The 14,863-nt window shown below is 36.6% G+C and overlaps 1 protein-coding gene across 4 annotated transcripts in view; it reads left to right on the plus strand.

The window, feature by feature from the left end:
- Nucleotides 1–538: 538 nt before the first annotated feature.
- Nucleotides 539–14,863, plus strand: part of eps15 (epidermal growth factor receptor pathway substrate 15) — a 43,607-nt gene continuing 29,282 nt past the window's right edge. For 3 of the 4 annotated variants that reach the window (XM_062999004.1, XM_062999006.1, XM_062999007.1), the window contains exons 1-8: nucleotides 539–578; nucleotides 9,154–9,195; nucleotides 12,340–12,429; nucleotides 13,337–13,384; nucleotides 13,470–13,565; nucleotides 13,751–13,813; nucleotides 13,917–14,042; nucleotides 14,231–14,290. In XM_062999004.1, the coding sequence (XP_062855074.1) occupies nucleotides 552–578; nucleotides 9,154–9,195; nucleotides 12,340–12,429; nucleotides 13,337–13,384; nucleotides 13,470–13,565; nucleotides 13,751–13,813; nucleotides 13,917–14,042; nucleotides 14,231–14,290 (552 nt within the window). In that variant the 5' untranslated portion in view covers nucleotides 539–551. The remainder of the gene's footprint in view (nucleotides 579–9,153; nucleotides 9,196–12,339; nucleotides 12,430–13,336; nucleotides 13,385–13,469; nucleotides 13,566–13,750; nucleotides 13,814–13,916; nucleotides 14,043–14,230; nucleotides 14,291–14,863) is intronic. The other variant, XM_062999005.1, reaches the window with a different exon arrangement.

Here is a 14,863-nt window from a genome sequence, read left to right on the forward strand (position 1 = left end):
GGTTAGTTATTTATTTAGCTTAGTTATTTTTGTGAAACTTGAATGAAAAGTCATTACATTATCCATTTCTCTGAAAAAAAGCTAATTAATTAGTGGTTATGGTCGACAGCAAGTGGCGCTATTAAAAATGACAATCAGATTAAAACATGGTCACCATCTGCCATTTAGATTTTAGTAGGCAGAGAACAGAATTGACACTAGCCAATTATAATGAAAATTATAGCGTTTATACACTTCAATGCCAATTTCAGGAGGAGAATATTGTTCCATAAAATATAAAGCCAACAGTGTCCAGTGATCAGGTAAAAGACTAGAGAATTTTTTTTAAAAATATTTAAAAAAACAAAAGCTAAAATATATAATACAAACAGCGACGAAAATAACAACACTAGACGAATGAATGCATAAAGAAATGAATAAATGAATGTACCCAGCACTAGTTTCAGTCCAGTGGAGACGTGATCCAGTTCCAGGTTTTGTCTCTGTCTGTACTACTGCCTCCACATCGCCTATCACAGCGCGCAGGATGGACTAGTGGGAACAGAAACATTATGGCTGCCAGTCTTTCCTTGACTCAGGTAACCATGGTTTTAAAACTAAATTAAACGTTTTATCTGTATGTTGTTTTTATTTTTATGGACTTGTCTTGACACTGCTGAGTGTATGTAAGCTGTGAAGTTGGACGCGGTCTCGCTTTGTGTTGTTTAAGTTGTTTACAGGGATTGCTTAATGAAAAGTTTCTAGCTTTAGCCTGGTCTAATCTTAGGCACTGCGAAAAGGGCGTAGCTAGTTTGTGTCACTTTTGAAACGGACTACAAGTTTAGCTCGTTTCTGTGAACTAGAAGACAATAGATTTTTAATTTCTTGCTCTGGTTGATAAAAGTGTTCATTTTGAAATGTATCCAGCAGTTACTGAACATGTGAGGAGTTTTTGTGTTGTTAAGTGAAGTGTGAAACGTTAGCTGCTGCAGTTTGGCTTTGGGTTTACAGATCTGCGAGGTTAGCAAAACTAATAATATGATAAAACACATTAAAAAACAAGAAGTTGTTAACCTGAATGCAATACTTATTATACCAGTGCTGTTTATTGTGCTTAAATCGCAGTACAAGTCTGCTTGTGTTTTTGTTTTTTAAGTTTTGAGAGTATAAGATCCAGGAGGAAGTGCTGTTGTCTTGCTTTTTAGCTTCTTAGCTTTCGTCTTATAAGTTATATAGAATTTTATATACAATATATAGTTATCTAGAATTATCCACTTTCTTTAATAGTAGTTACATTATATTTGCATTGTGTCGTAATCTATTATATAGTCTTTATTTTGTATTAAAACCCATAACTACTTTTCCAATTGACTTTAGCTAGCTAGCGCACTTGCTGAATGAAACTCTGGCTGAGTCTCAAACCGTGTCCTACTGTACTTAATAGTATGCACTACTACTTCTAGTGCTGGGACCATTTAGAAATACTACCAAGCTGTGTATCGACCGACTTAAATTTTATATCTCAATCTGTTCTTTTTAAACTTGCTAGAGGTGCAATATTTGCCCATTTTGCTGCTTAGGAAGTTAAAAATACGTACAGTTGAATTAAAATGTTAATATGCCCTTGTAGGGGACATGTATGCCATTATAATCTGCAAATGTTCTCTTTTGAAACTTAATTACTTTTGTGACTTTTGTGTCTTTAAGACATACACTTTTTGTCCAAAATATTGCTATTTTTGTTGTCAAGTTTATTCTAGATTTTCTGAAACTATAATAGGAGATTTGGTAATTGGGGTATACATAATGGGGCATTATTCATGCGTAGCTATAAAGGGGGTATAGGTAATTACTGGAAACACAAGTGTGTTACACATGTGGTAGGTGTATCCTGATTACCAGCATAAGTTATGCTTATCTCAGTGTAGGGTTTGATGGGACAGTCATTGCCTTGTGGGTAGAGCTTTGGGTTTAAATCCAGACTCTGCCATGTAGCCTTTGTTGGGCTCCTGAGTAAGGCTCTTAAACCTCTTGGCTCCAGGGGCTCTGTACAGTGCCTGACCTTGTGCTCTGGCCTTAGCTTTTAAACGAGCTGGGATATGTGGAAAAGACTGAGTTTATGGTCTTTGCCAGTATAAATGTAGGCATATTTAAATGCAAGGTTACTAAAGGTGTTTTTCTACAATGTGCTCCAACAGCAGTTTAATCCAGAGCACATTCAAAACGACACACAAACCTTTGAATTTGTTCTGAGATTTAATCTAATTAGAAATTGTATAAACTATTTATTTTTTAAACTTGTAAAACATTCATATTAAACTGATGTTATTCATAGACTTTTATTATGCAGAGGTTAAAAAGTTATTACTGGCTGTGTCCCAAACCATATTCTATGAATTTTAAACCTTCATAACCGAGCTCTGCCTTTAAGAGGAATAGATTTCCTCATATAATTCAAACTGATTGTTTCCTCCCTAATGAGTCTTTGCTCTTGTCAGACTGGCCCCACCCAGGTATTTCCTGTAAGGTTATAAAAGTGGAATTTGTAATTAAACTAAATGGGGATTAAAATTTCGCCTCCTCCCTTTTTAAAAAAATTTTTTTTTTTACAGATGATAACAACCATCATTACTCGAAAAGCTTAAAGCAGCCCATTAAAATATCAACCACATAACTGAGGTTCATATTAGCAAGTCTTTATACTTTATTTAATAAAAAACAGTATAACATAACAAATGTGGCAGTAATGTAGAGCAATACTGTGAGCAGAACCAATTTAGCATAATTAATGTAGCTTTTAAACAGATTTGGTAGCGAACAATTAAGTACAAGCGCTAACTAAACATGCTCGTTAAATAATAAAGATGCAGTTCATATCTAAAAGCTTTCCTGACAGCATTTGTGTAGTGATTAAATGATGACAAGCAGAGTTGTACCTATAAACTGCAAGTCTTAAATCACCGGTCTGAACTCTCTCTTGCTCTGCTGTCTCAAACACACACACACATTTAGGACAAATTTTATTAGCTCCAACTGCCTGGTTGCATGTCTTTTAGACTTGTGGGAGAAAACCTAAACTTGGAGGAAACCCATATGGTCCCAGGGAGTACATGCAGACTTCACACAGAAATGACCCTGATAGCTTGGCTGGGGAATCAAACCCAGCCCCTTTGTGCTGTGAGGTGAAAGGGCTACCCACTGAGCCTCCATAAGACATTTTCATTCACATTTGTGGGAGGTTGTCCCAATGTGTTGACTCGCCTTTGTATAATCATGGAGTTTTAATTGTGACAGGTACCGTTTTACTGATGTGTTCATCTTTGAAGACAAAATAATATGGCATATTCTAGAAAGTGCTGCTCATTCAGTGTGAAAACTGTTGAACTCTTTGCCAAAACTGACTGCCAGCGACACTTTAGTATGCATGAGTAAACAGTAAAAGGGAGACAGAGCTGCTGACCTGAAATTACCAGCTGGGATCCCGTTCAGATGTCAGTCAGTGAGGGCCGTGGCTATAAAAACCAAGCAGATTTTTCCAGCTATTACACTGAAGTGATTTATTTAGCAGACAATAGTTGCAGTCAAGAGCTTTTGTTATGCGTTATGCTTTGTAAAAGGGCTTTAGAGAGTCTCAAAGAAAGGTTTATCAGAACACTTGGTTCATCAGAAGACAGAAACAAAAAGTAGTAATTAGTTGTGAGTGCATGTTTTGCTGTCCGTACTCACATAATTTTAGCTTGCTTTAACATGGAGAGGGGTTGCACAATTTTCTATGCAAGATACTTGTGTACCATCTTGACAAGTTTGGGCACTTTAAAAATATTGTTGCTAACTGAAGTTACACTGACTCTGCCATGTGGATTGGTGCATTGTACCTCACTGTCCAGGTTTATTTTTAAATCTATTATTTCCATTAATCTTACAGCTGATGTCAATTAGGTACTATTTCCTATTGAAACACCAGCCAGTTAAACAGTTTTTTTAATGTACATTTACCAGTGGTCCCGGGTCATTTATTACTGGGTCGCACAGAAGAATAAATAATTTCAAGAGCAATTAAATTTCCAAAACTGTGTTATTGTCTCTTATCACCGCTACAGTTATTCTACATTAAATCCTCCCTCCCCCACCGGTCCGTGAAATTATATTTTATTTGAAACTGGTCTGTGGGGGCCACTTAATTTACATTTTTGGCATTTAGCAGACGCTTTTATCCAAAGCGACTTACAGTTGTGACAGTATACAGTCTAAGCAATTGAGGGTTAAGGGCCTTGCTTAAGGGCCCAACAGTGGCAACTTGGTAGTGGTGGGGCTTGAACCGGCAACCTTCGGATTACTGGTCCCATACCGTAACCACTAGGCTACAGCTGCCCCTAAATAAGTAAAGCTCCTTCCACTCATTGTTAAAAAGCTTAAAGTTGTGGTGGCTTGTGATCCTTTTCTGCACCTGAAGGATTATTAGGATATTGGGAGGCATAACAGTGCCAAAAAAAAAAAACCTCAATACAGTGAAAGTAAAACTTAGGCAGAATATAAGTATTTGACTCAGTCAATGCACTATCAGTCATGTCATTACCGTTTGGAGTAAACATGGTAATGTACTCACGCATGTGTTGCATTTATTTCTAAGGATGCACCTAAACAACATATCAGATTCTATTTATTGGTAAAAAGAGTTATTATTATTCAAAATATGCTGCTGTGACTGTTTCACCATGTGAACTTGACACACACTTGAGAAAACTATCTAAATGTGTTACAGCTGTTGGCACATTCTGACATTTAGGATTATAAATGTCAGAATAGAATATTTACGAGCAGTCAAAGTTGGATAGTTGTTCTGTTTGCAACCTGAAAGAGTAAAAAATTTTTTTAACATTTAACAGTATTTTTGTCTAATGTGATCACTTAAATGCTGGGCACAATAAAAGTAAAGTATTTACTTTAAAAAAAAAATGTTAAAAGTGTATTTTCTTGGGGGGTTGTTCCATTTACTGTTGCTTTGTTTCCTTTTAAAAGTGTTGGGAACCTATAAAATGTCTGAATGGTTGAGTTGTCTACATTAACTTGACATTAGACAATTTTTAGCACAAAGAACAAGCAGCCACTTTTGCTTGTGGTTCAAAGGCGCACTTTCAAACCAAACAAAAGGGCATCTGTCCAATGTTGTCTCACTCTAGACTAGATGTAGGGAAAATACTTTTCTGAGAATGTGATACTTTGTGTGATATAAACAATTGTAATGCTGTTTTTTGTATCCCAATTGTTAGGTTATTATAAGCAGGGATCTGTATCTGTAGGGCCAGTTTTTAACAACTTACACCATAAACTGTCAGCTGGTTTCCAGATAGACCTCCTTCCTTTGTGTGGGGCCTGATAATGTAGACAAATGATCTCGTCATGTTTTGCATTTGAGCTTTACCAATACATTTTCAAGCAAATGTGGCAGTAATGTAGACCAGTAAGATGATCTTACACACTGTAGAACCAGTTCAGTATTCAGAGTGTAGAGAAATGTAGCCATGAGCAGTCAGTTTACTACAGAAACCTAAACATGGTAATTAGAATAAATAGAAATGCAGTTGGTTTTATTTAGCCAGGTATTATTAACTATCTGATGAAAATCTATGTTTACATGCACGCTACAAGTAATCCGATCCAAAACGATGTGCATGTGTAGAGTAGCAGGAGTGCGTTACTTGAGTTTTCAGTTGGTGTGTTTGTCATCATTTTAAAGCAATTAAAAACAGAGGAAAATTTACTTCACATTTACTTATGAAAGAAGGAGAGTAGAGAGCATCTGTTTTTATTTTGCTTTATAGGTCATGTGATCCCACTGTTCTTCATTTTCTCAAATATTTGTCTGAACAACTTATTGCATCCATCCTGCTTACTATTTTTAAACCTTAGAAGTCTGCAGCATAAACTTTGTCTGTTCTGCAGACCAGTTTTTTGCTCCTGCCATGTTGAATTTTGTAAACTTCTGCTAATACGTAAACGCACATGTGCAGAGCATATTTAAAGTTTCTGATTGGGAATGTAATCGTATACAGGTGTTTACATAGCTATTATTCTTCTATTTAAGTGATTATTTAAAGGATTACCTACCATGTTCAACTGGATAGAAATTGTATTTCAGACTAATCTGACTAGTCTAGTTTGATTAAGCTATTAGTCCTATTAAAGGATTATCAGGGCGACACGGTGGCTAAGTGGGTAGCACTGTCACCTCACAGCAAGAAGGTCCTGGGTTCGATCCCCAGGTGGGGCGGTCCGGGTGCTTCCTGTGTGGAGTTTGCATGTTCTCCCCGTGTCTGTGTGGGTTTATCCAGGTGCTCCGGTTTCCTCCCACAGTCCAAAGACATGCAAGTGAGGTGAATTGGAAACCCTAAATTGTCCATGACTGTGTTTGATATAATCTTGTGAACTGATGAATCTTGTGTAATGAGTAACTACCGTTCCTGTCATGAATGTAACCAAAGTGTAAAACATGACATTAATCCTAATAAACAAACAAACAAGAATTATCAGGCTGCATGTAATCGTGTCTCGTAGTCGGAAGGTATTCAGTATTGTACCGTATTCAGAACCCAAGTTTACTTTGCGTGCCTGGCACAGCACTGGAACATTACTACTGTATTCTTAGCTCTTAGTATGCTGGCCAAAAGATTGTGTATTAAATTTATTCTAAGACATGTGGATATGATTTTTTTATGAAAATGGTTGAGATATTTAGCCTTGTGAATCAGTCGGGAGATTTAAAATAGCTTACAAGGATTTTATAGAGCTCTGTATCAATCACTCTTACTAATCCTTCCAAAACAGTATGTTACATGTATTATGTGAACAGAGTAAACTTCCCCAATACTTCAATTATGCACTACAAAGGCCATATTCCACAAAGTTGTAGTTTATTTTGCAAAATAAACGTCAGGATGATTACAGCCAGTATTTAATATTTGTTTTTTGCTCACTTGGTAATGGGAAAGTTGTTTATACATTGAAAATAAAATAAAGAGGAATTAACGTAAATACTTTATAATACAGTCTATATTTGTGCTCTGTAAACATCAATCAATGCTAATTCAGTTGTGCTAAACCTTTTTTCACCTTGTTGCTTTTGTATTATGGAATCATGAACACTGTTCTTAGCCGATGGTGTGTTTTTTAGAATCTGTTTTGACTTTTTGGATATGTTCTCACTGAGCCCTTTAGTAGGATGGCAAGACTTAGATAGATTTACCACTATTCCAAGTTTCCTTCATTTAGAGAGAATGACTTTCACTATGAGTTGGTGGTGTCCTAGAGGATTTGAAGTAATAAATGACTAATGGATTTCAACATTTTGTTTGCTTGTTTGTTTTTGCTCTTGTGGATTTTTATTGGATCATGGCATTTATTATACATGACTGGTTGAAATCAAAAGTATGGTTGTGTGTAATTAGCTGCACTGGCTTTTTAAAGTTTGATTATCTGTTTGAACAAATGATAAGATGGGAATATGCATGTTGGAAAAAATAGTTTCTTAAATAAGTCAAATTATGATTTACAATAGGATTGTACTTGTTCCTTTGTTGTACCTTGATAAAACTTTTTTTTAATAAACTGAAATTATTGAATGTGTTACAGTTACAATGCAAAATAGCAAAATCTGATAGGGGTCAAATCACTTTATAATTTATAATTAAGGTGCTCAGGTGCAAACCCTAGCATACCAGAGCTGACATTTTGAACTCACAATTTTAAATCTTAGCTCTGCTACCAGTAGGCCAGACGCCTATACGGACAATGATTGGATTGTCAAAGCATTCCCACCCTCATAACTGTAACCTCATAACTCATAACCTCATAACCTCATAAATAATGTACCTATTTACTAAAATTTTTTTCCATTTCCAAAAAAAAAAAAAAAAAAAAAAAACCACTCTGGTTCTAACAGGTTTCAGCAGATTCGTGTTCTTTGACTGTTGTTTACTAAAACTTGAGAAATGAAATGTTTACGCCGCTCAGGTGGCGCAGTGGTAAGAAGAAACGCGCTGCAACCAGGGCTGGATTCTGAGAAGCGTGGTATCGAATCCAGCCTTGCTTTACCGGTTCGAAGCTGAGTGGCTATATGAGCAACGATTGGCCGGTTGCTCATGTGGGGGGTGGGACAAAGAACCGGATGTGGGTCTCTCTCGGTCAGAATGCGATTGCGTTCTCTGCCGGCTGATTGGAGGCGCTTACACAGAGATGGGAGAAGGTGCCCTTAGGGTGTGTCTCTCCGCATGCAACGCTAGGTGGCGCCAAACTCGTCAATGTGTGGGTGGCAAAGATGCATCTGGCTGCTGCTCGTGTTTCGGAGGGGATACGGGTTAGCTTCAATCACCTCCGTCAGGGCAGGGTTCGGCATAGACAGAGAGGAAGCACGATGCTAATTGAACAATTGGATGCGCTAAAAAGGGGAGAAAAAAAGGTTAAAAAAAAAAAAAAAAAAAATGAAATGTTTACTATGGAAGCACTTCTGTAAGTCGCTCTGGATAAGAGCGTCTGCTAAATGCAGAAAATGTAAATGTAAATAACTGTTGCAATGACGACCTCTGCTTACTGATGGATGGTGCCTGCATTATCGATGGATAATGGAGAACGATGTATGACTTTCTGTGTGTAATATGGATCTCCATAAGAACCCAAATCAAGCAGGTCAAAAGAAGTGGTTGGCTGTTGTGCACATGTCGTAGGAAGCTTGTGATAGTCATGAACCTTCTTGGTCAGAGTGGATGTCACCAGCAGTAGAGAAAGCAAAATGCATTCAGGTAATTGGATATGACTACATTGAGAGAACAGTTGGGGAACATGCATTTAAAAATGAGTTTATAGGTAAAACTATTACTGACTATGACTAAAGAGAAGATATTTGGAGTCACAATGTAAAATACTTTGCTCAAATGCTGTGTTGGACTCTGAAGTAGTGGCTGAAATGTGCCTTCACAGAAGTGCATGAGTAGTAAACACAGTGTAAAAAAAACTTTTTTTCAGAGTAGTGTAAAAATGAACACAGTTTCAAGCTGCAAAATAATGGTTGGGCAGTCATTAAGGTTTATAATTCTGTATCCTTATTTACTGAAAAAATATATTTTAGGAAATATTTTTTCTATAAATTCTAATAAATTTTTATTTTAATTTTTTTTACAGCTTTCAAGTGGGAACCCTGTCTATGACAAGTACTATCGACAGGTAAGCTCCCAAACATTTGAGTCCTGTTCTGTTTGCTAATTAACTTGTTTTTTGTTTGCCCATTATTTAATACAACACTTGTGTGTTTTGGAGCAGCAGCTCATTGAAATAGGTCTTCTCTGTAATGTAGTATGTGTAAGAAGATGCCTCTTTGAATAAATTATGAGCTTTGCTCATGCTATATCCCAAACCACCAAGAGAAATGAGACGGCCCATCCTTTTTAGCGAATGTTTCACACGATACATCTGTGCTTTCAATCTGAACTGATTTAGCACATGGGCGTGTCTTGTGGTACATGATAAACAGGTGAAGAATATGCAGCTGGTACACATGTACATAATTTTATTTATGTATCAACCTGGTTTTGATCTTTAAAAGACTAACGGTAAAGGAAAACTTTCAATTCAGTTACAATGAGTACAAAAATGTGTTTAACCACTTTTGATTTATATCTACTTAAAATTCACACACAATATGTTTTTGACCAGGTACTTCGAAATAAAGGTGTGTATAGATAAACAAACAAATGTTGCTATATTTATCACAGTAACATAACAGTTTCTCATGCAGGTTCAACAGTGGTTTCTGACCTGTCTGTACTAGGACCTAGATTTTCCTAGAGTTCCTGTTCATCTTTTTAAAATATTATGTACGGTTGATGGTAAAAGACCTAAATTATTTCCAGTCTTGAACGGATTTGACAATTCTCTCACAGGGTTTTGCACCTTCTTTGGTGGAGCCTCCTTTTATACCCAATCATAAGTCCCTCACCTGTTACCAGTTCTGTGTAATGTTTCAGTGTAACCTGAATATTCTTTCAACTTTCCATTTTTTGTCTCTGTCCAAATCTTTTCTGAGTGTTGCAAGTATCAAATTCATTTTTTCGTATTCATAAGATATAATCATGTTGGTCAGATAAAACATTAAAATATATTTCTTTGAACTTTTGTCAGTTAGTTAAAAGTTAAATGAATAAACCACATATTCTGTTTTTTGTTACATTTTACAAAATGTCTGTGAAATTTAAGACACAATGCTACAAAAAGCATCTTTCTTACTTTACTATTTCTAACTTTACATTTGAATTGCCAACAAACATTTACTACAGTTATGCACTTTAAGTGCCTCAATAACTATCATTTAAGTAAACAAAATTAATGTTAATTTAATTGTATGCCCTGCACCCATGACTGGGTGTTTATTGTGTATAATAAGCAGAATAGCAGCTTGCTGTATGCAAGAGGGAAGTTGTGCAGTGACCTGTGACTAAACTTATATGCCATGTTGGCAAAGATTAAGGGTTAGCGAGTGGCACAAAACATTATTAAAGCATTAATCAAGACCGTTACCTAATTTAACAAAACTAGGCTCTGTTAAACTGTATCTAGACATTAATGCTAAATCTGTCAGCTGTCTGTCTCACTCACTGACAGAAACACACACACATACATACGGAAAGAGAAGAACTTTCTAAACTTCCTAAGCTTATAAAAAGAACTACACACACATACAACGTTAGGTACAGGAAGTGAATACTGGAAGTGAATATGTTTAATAAAGCACAATCATAAGTAATATTTGCATAAAATATGTTTAATAATACTTTTATATATTGAGTAATAGTTCTTTCTTGATTACACTAAACACTAGAATACTTGTGTATTTTTTTTTTTTTCTATTCATTTATGCGTTTTCTCCCGATTTAGCATAGTCAATTTGTCTTCTGCTGCTGTGCATCCCATGCGTTCGAGGAGGGTATATTGCTGCTCACCTGCCCTCCTACGCGTGCACAGTTTTATCAGACCCCTTCTGTATGCCCGTGCTTCTGCACAGGGGCCTCGGTCTGCTAACCAGGGTCCTTGCACAGCGTTTGAAGACCACACCCACTTGGTTTGGTCATTTCCCCACAAAGCAGACATGGTGGCCAATTTTTGTCTGTTGCAGGCACTGCCAGTTGTGCCTGCTAGATGGCACCCAGCCGACCTTATCCTTTAGAAGCACAAACAATAAACAAAGAGGAAATGATTTGTAACGTATAAAAGTGTCTGAATTATCTGTTTGATTAATCCAAAACTGGACGGCCAGAGTATTTTTACTTTGAGTTTTCTGAATGTGTTTTGTAAAGTGATTATGCTAAACACATTGAACATGGTGAACAAGATCATGTAAATTAGAGTGGAGTCCATGTGTAATTATGAAGTCCATGTGTTGGTGGGTCAGAACTATGTTGACAGCATTGACCGCGGGTTGACACACACATGCGCGTATACACATCTGTGTGGACACATTCTATATATATATATATTAGGGCTGTCGAAGTTAACGCGATAATAATGCATTAACGCGATCTCAATTTAACGCGATTAAAAAAATAGTGCCGTTAACGCACATTCTATTTGGCCCTGCGAGTCATCCGTAGTTCATGTTGAGACTTGACCGTGCACGGCACCTCTCATTAAGACAGCGTTTCTCAAAGTGTGGGGCGGACTTGCCACCGTTTGTTTCATTTGCGGTTTGTTATCATAATGTAACCGAGCGTCGTAGTGATGCACTCACTTAATAAAGAAATAAATACACGCTATATTCACAAGTTGTCAGAAGCAGAACACTTTTATTAGCTTCTTCTGTTACGGTACCGAGAGTCATCGCGTTAGCCAAGCATGCTATTACATGAACTATGGAAGCCCCAAAGGGTCAAAACACACTCACTTCGTGTAGAAACGTCCATCAAACCATTGTCACGATACAACCACAGAAAAGTCTGTTACAGTAACTACGCCTTATGCCACCTAAAGCACCGCTGATCTACAATGTTTGCTGATGGAGAAATTTTAACCTACAATCTGACATATATACGAAGTCAAGGGTCATACTGCCTAGTATGTGAGTGAATAAAACTTCCTTACAGTTTTCTCTTGTCCCAGCAGTTTTTAACATAAGTACATTTAGCATAAAATGTGTTCACCATTTTAATGGTAACATTTCACTTAAAAAAACCTTGTTTTCTATAACATTTACACAGATTTTTTTTTATGCGATTAATCGCGATTAACTATATGAAATTCTGAGATTAATCGCGATAAAATTTTTATATATATATAGTTTACAGTGTTCCTTTAATTTGGATTCCTCTTCCTGTGCAGGTGGATCCATCTGGCAGTGGGCGGGTAGGAGCTGCCGATGCAGCCTTGTTCTTAAAAAGATCTGGCCTTTCAGACCTGGTCCTTGGCAAGGTATTTTTAAAACAGTTTTTATGTAACACTGTTGTTATATATTGTTAATAAAAATGCACATAGACATTTTGCTGATGAACACTTCAACGCTGATGAACGCTGCTTATGTATGATTCACACAAAAAAAAAAACAGCTTTTGCACTGGCTTTGCCTTTGTTTTCTATGGAGAGAGACAGTGGAGCTTGCCTTGCTGCTCTGCTATCTGGAGTATCTCACACAGTGCACATTTCACATCTCCAAATGACATCCATTGCAGAGTGTTCTTGTTTCAAATTAAAATGCATTTCATACAAAACTACACATGAAAAAAAAAAAAAACTGTTCGTACTGTCAGTATATGTGCACTATACATTTATTGCCATACTTTGTATTTTAGTTTTAATATTGAAGTTGTATCATACAGACATGTAAAACCAACTCTACCCTAAATGTTCTTAAAATATTTCAGACTTCAATTATATAAGTATAAAATAAAAGATAGTATAAATGCTTTAGTAACTATGCAGAATAAAAAATATCGAAATTTGAACGATTAATTGGAATCTGACCGCTGCAGAAGCAAAATTAAAAATCATTTAATATTTTAAAATGAAAGACTTAAAAGCAAATAAGAGGTTTATATATGCACCCACAGGGTCTACTGCCAACTGTTAGGTATAGTGAAAGATCTATAGTAGCATCTTCTAAAAAATAATTCAGCTATTAATTTCTTTGCATGGTCACATAGCAGCCAACGAGGCAATTTTATAGAACCCAGGTGCATTCTATAGTTCAGCTCTTAAAAACAGAATCACTTGAAAAAGGCTATTCGGATGCCAGATATAGATTCACAGGTGTGAGTTGTTATCTCTGTAAACTGCTGTTTTGTTGTCAGCTGTATTAATAGTTAAATGTTTGCTTTTCTAGATTTGGGACTTTGCAGATTCAGAGCGTAAAGGTTTTCTAAACCAACAGGTATGTACTTTTTTTATATTAATGTGTGCTTTAGACAGTTTCAACATGTATAATGGTTCCTTCCTCTTTTTCCTTCTCTTTTTAGCAATTTTTTGTAGCTCTGCGATTAGTGGCTTGTGCTCAGAATGGCCTTGAAGTTGCCCTCAAAAGCCTTAACGTGGCTGTGCCACCACCAAAGTTTGTAAGTCAAACTGTAATTACCTGTTAGTCTCAGCGTAACTCTTAAATGCATTGCAGTACAAGTGTAATAATAAACGAAAGGAAAAAATCACACAAATGTCCTTGCTGATACTGTAGAAATGAAATTTCCTCTTTCGAACAGGAATTCCGTCTGTCATTTTCCTTTTCCTTTTTTTTTCTGGACAGCAGGATACTACCAGTCCTCTCTTGCCTGGAGCCGTGCCAGTTGACAGCCCATGGATTGTCAAGGTTAGCACTAACCCCAATTGGAGTTAAGATGAATAAACAGGTGTTTTCTTTGGACAAACAATAATTATGCTTATAATTGTGTTTTTGTGTTTTAATGGTATAGGCAGACGAGAAGCTGAAATTTGATGTCATCTTTGAAAGTCTTTCACCGGTGGGTGGCATGCTTACAGGCGACAAGGTCAAACCAGTGCTGCTCAACTCCAAGCTCCCTGTGGACGTACTGGGAAGGGTAACTTTTTTTCCTCCTTTTTCCCCTTGTGCCTTTATGGCTTTAGCCTCAAGATGGCAATGTTAACTAGCACTAAATTATGGTGATCAAACCTAGAGTTTGTGGGCTTGATTTGATTGTGGACTTTTCTATCAGGTAATAACTATTTTCTGCATTTTAATTTGAATGAAATGAATCCTGTGTTGCAGGTTTGGGAGCTCAGTGATATAGACAGAGATGGAATGCTGGACAAAGATGAGTTTGCGGTGGTAAGTCCTCTGCTAAAAGTCACTCTTCCTATAAAAATCAGCAGTTTGATGTCTTATACACATTCAGACATTTCTCTATAAAATTGTCATGCAAGAAGTATGTAAGAATTATTATACTTATAATACGTATTTATAATCAAGAAATATTAAAGAAGTTACAGGTGCAGCCCCACAGCTGCAAGAATTGAAAATGAACCCAATATGCAGGCTGCCTTACCAAGGTGGAACAATACTGTGGCTAAAAAAAAAAACATACAAAAGGTAAATGGAAAAATAAATAAGGTGGCCAAAATAACAGAAACAAAGTAGCAAATAAAAGACACAAAACACCCACAGCCCACAGAAGAGAAAGTAAATTGAAAAGACAAAGAGTAAGAATAAAAACTGGTTGTCACTTTAAGGCTCAACCCACACATCTCTGACAGCCAGCTTACATTTTCGGAAAAAGAGTAAGGAGAGGAAACCCAAATAAACTGGCAATAAACAAAGCAGGACAGCAGGAGCCAAACGGAGGCCAGCTTCAGGATGAAGCCTAAAGTGCCGCGGCAAAAGTACCGGCATCTGCGCCAACAG

The sequence above is a fragment of the Trichomycterus rosablanca genome, chromosome 7 (assembly GCF_030014385.1).
Source record: "Trichomycterus rosablanca isolate fTriRos1 chromosome 7, fTriRos1.hap1, whole genome shotgun sequence".
NCBI classification, from domain to species: domain Eukaryota; kingdom Metazoa; phylum Chordata; class Actinopteri; order Siluriformes; family Trichomycteridae; genus Trichomycterus; species Trichomycterus rosablanca.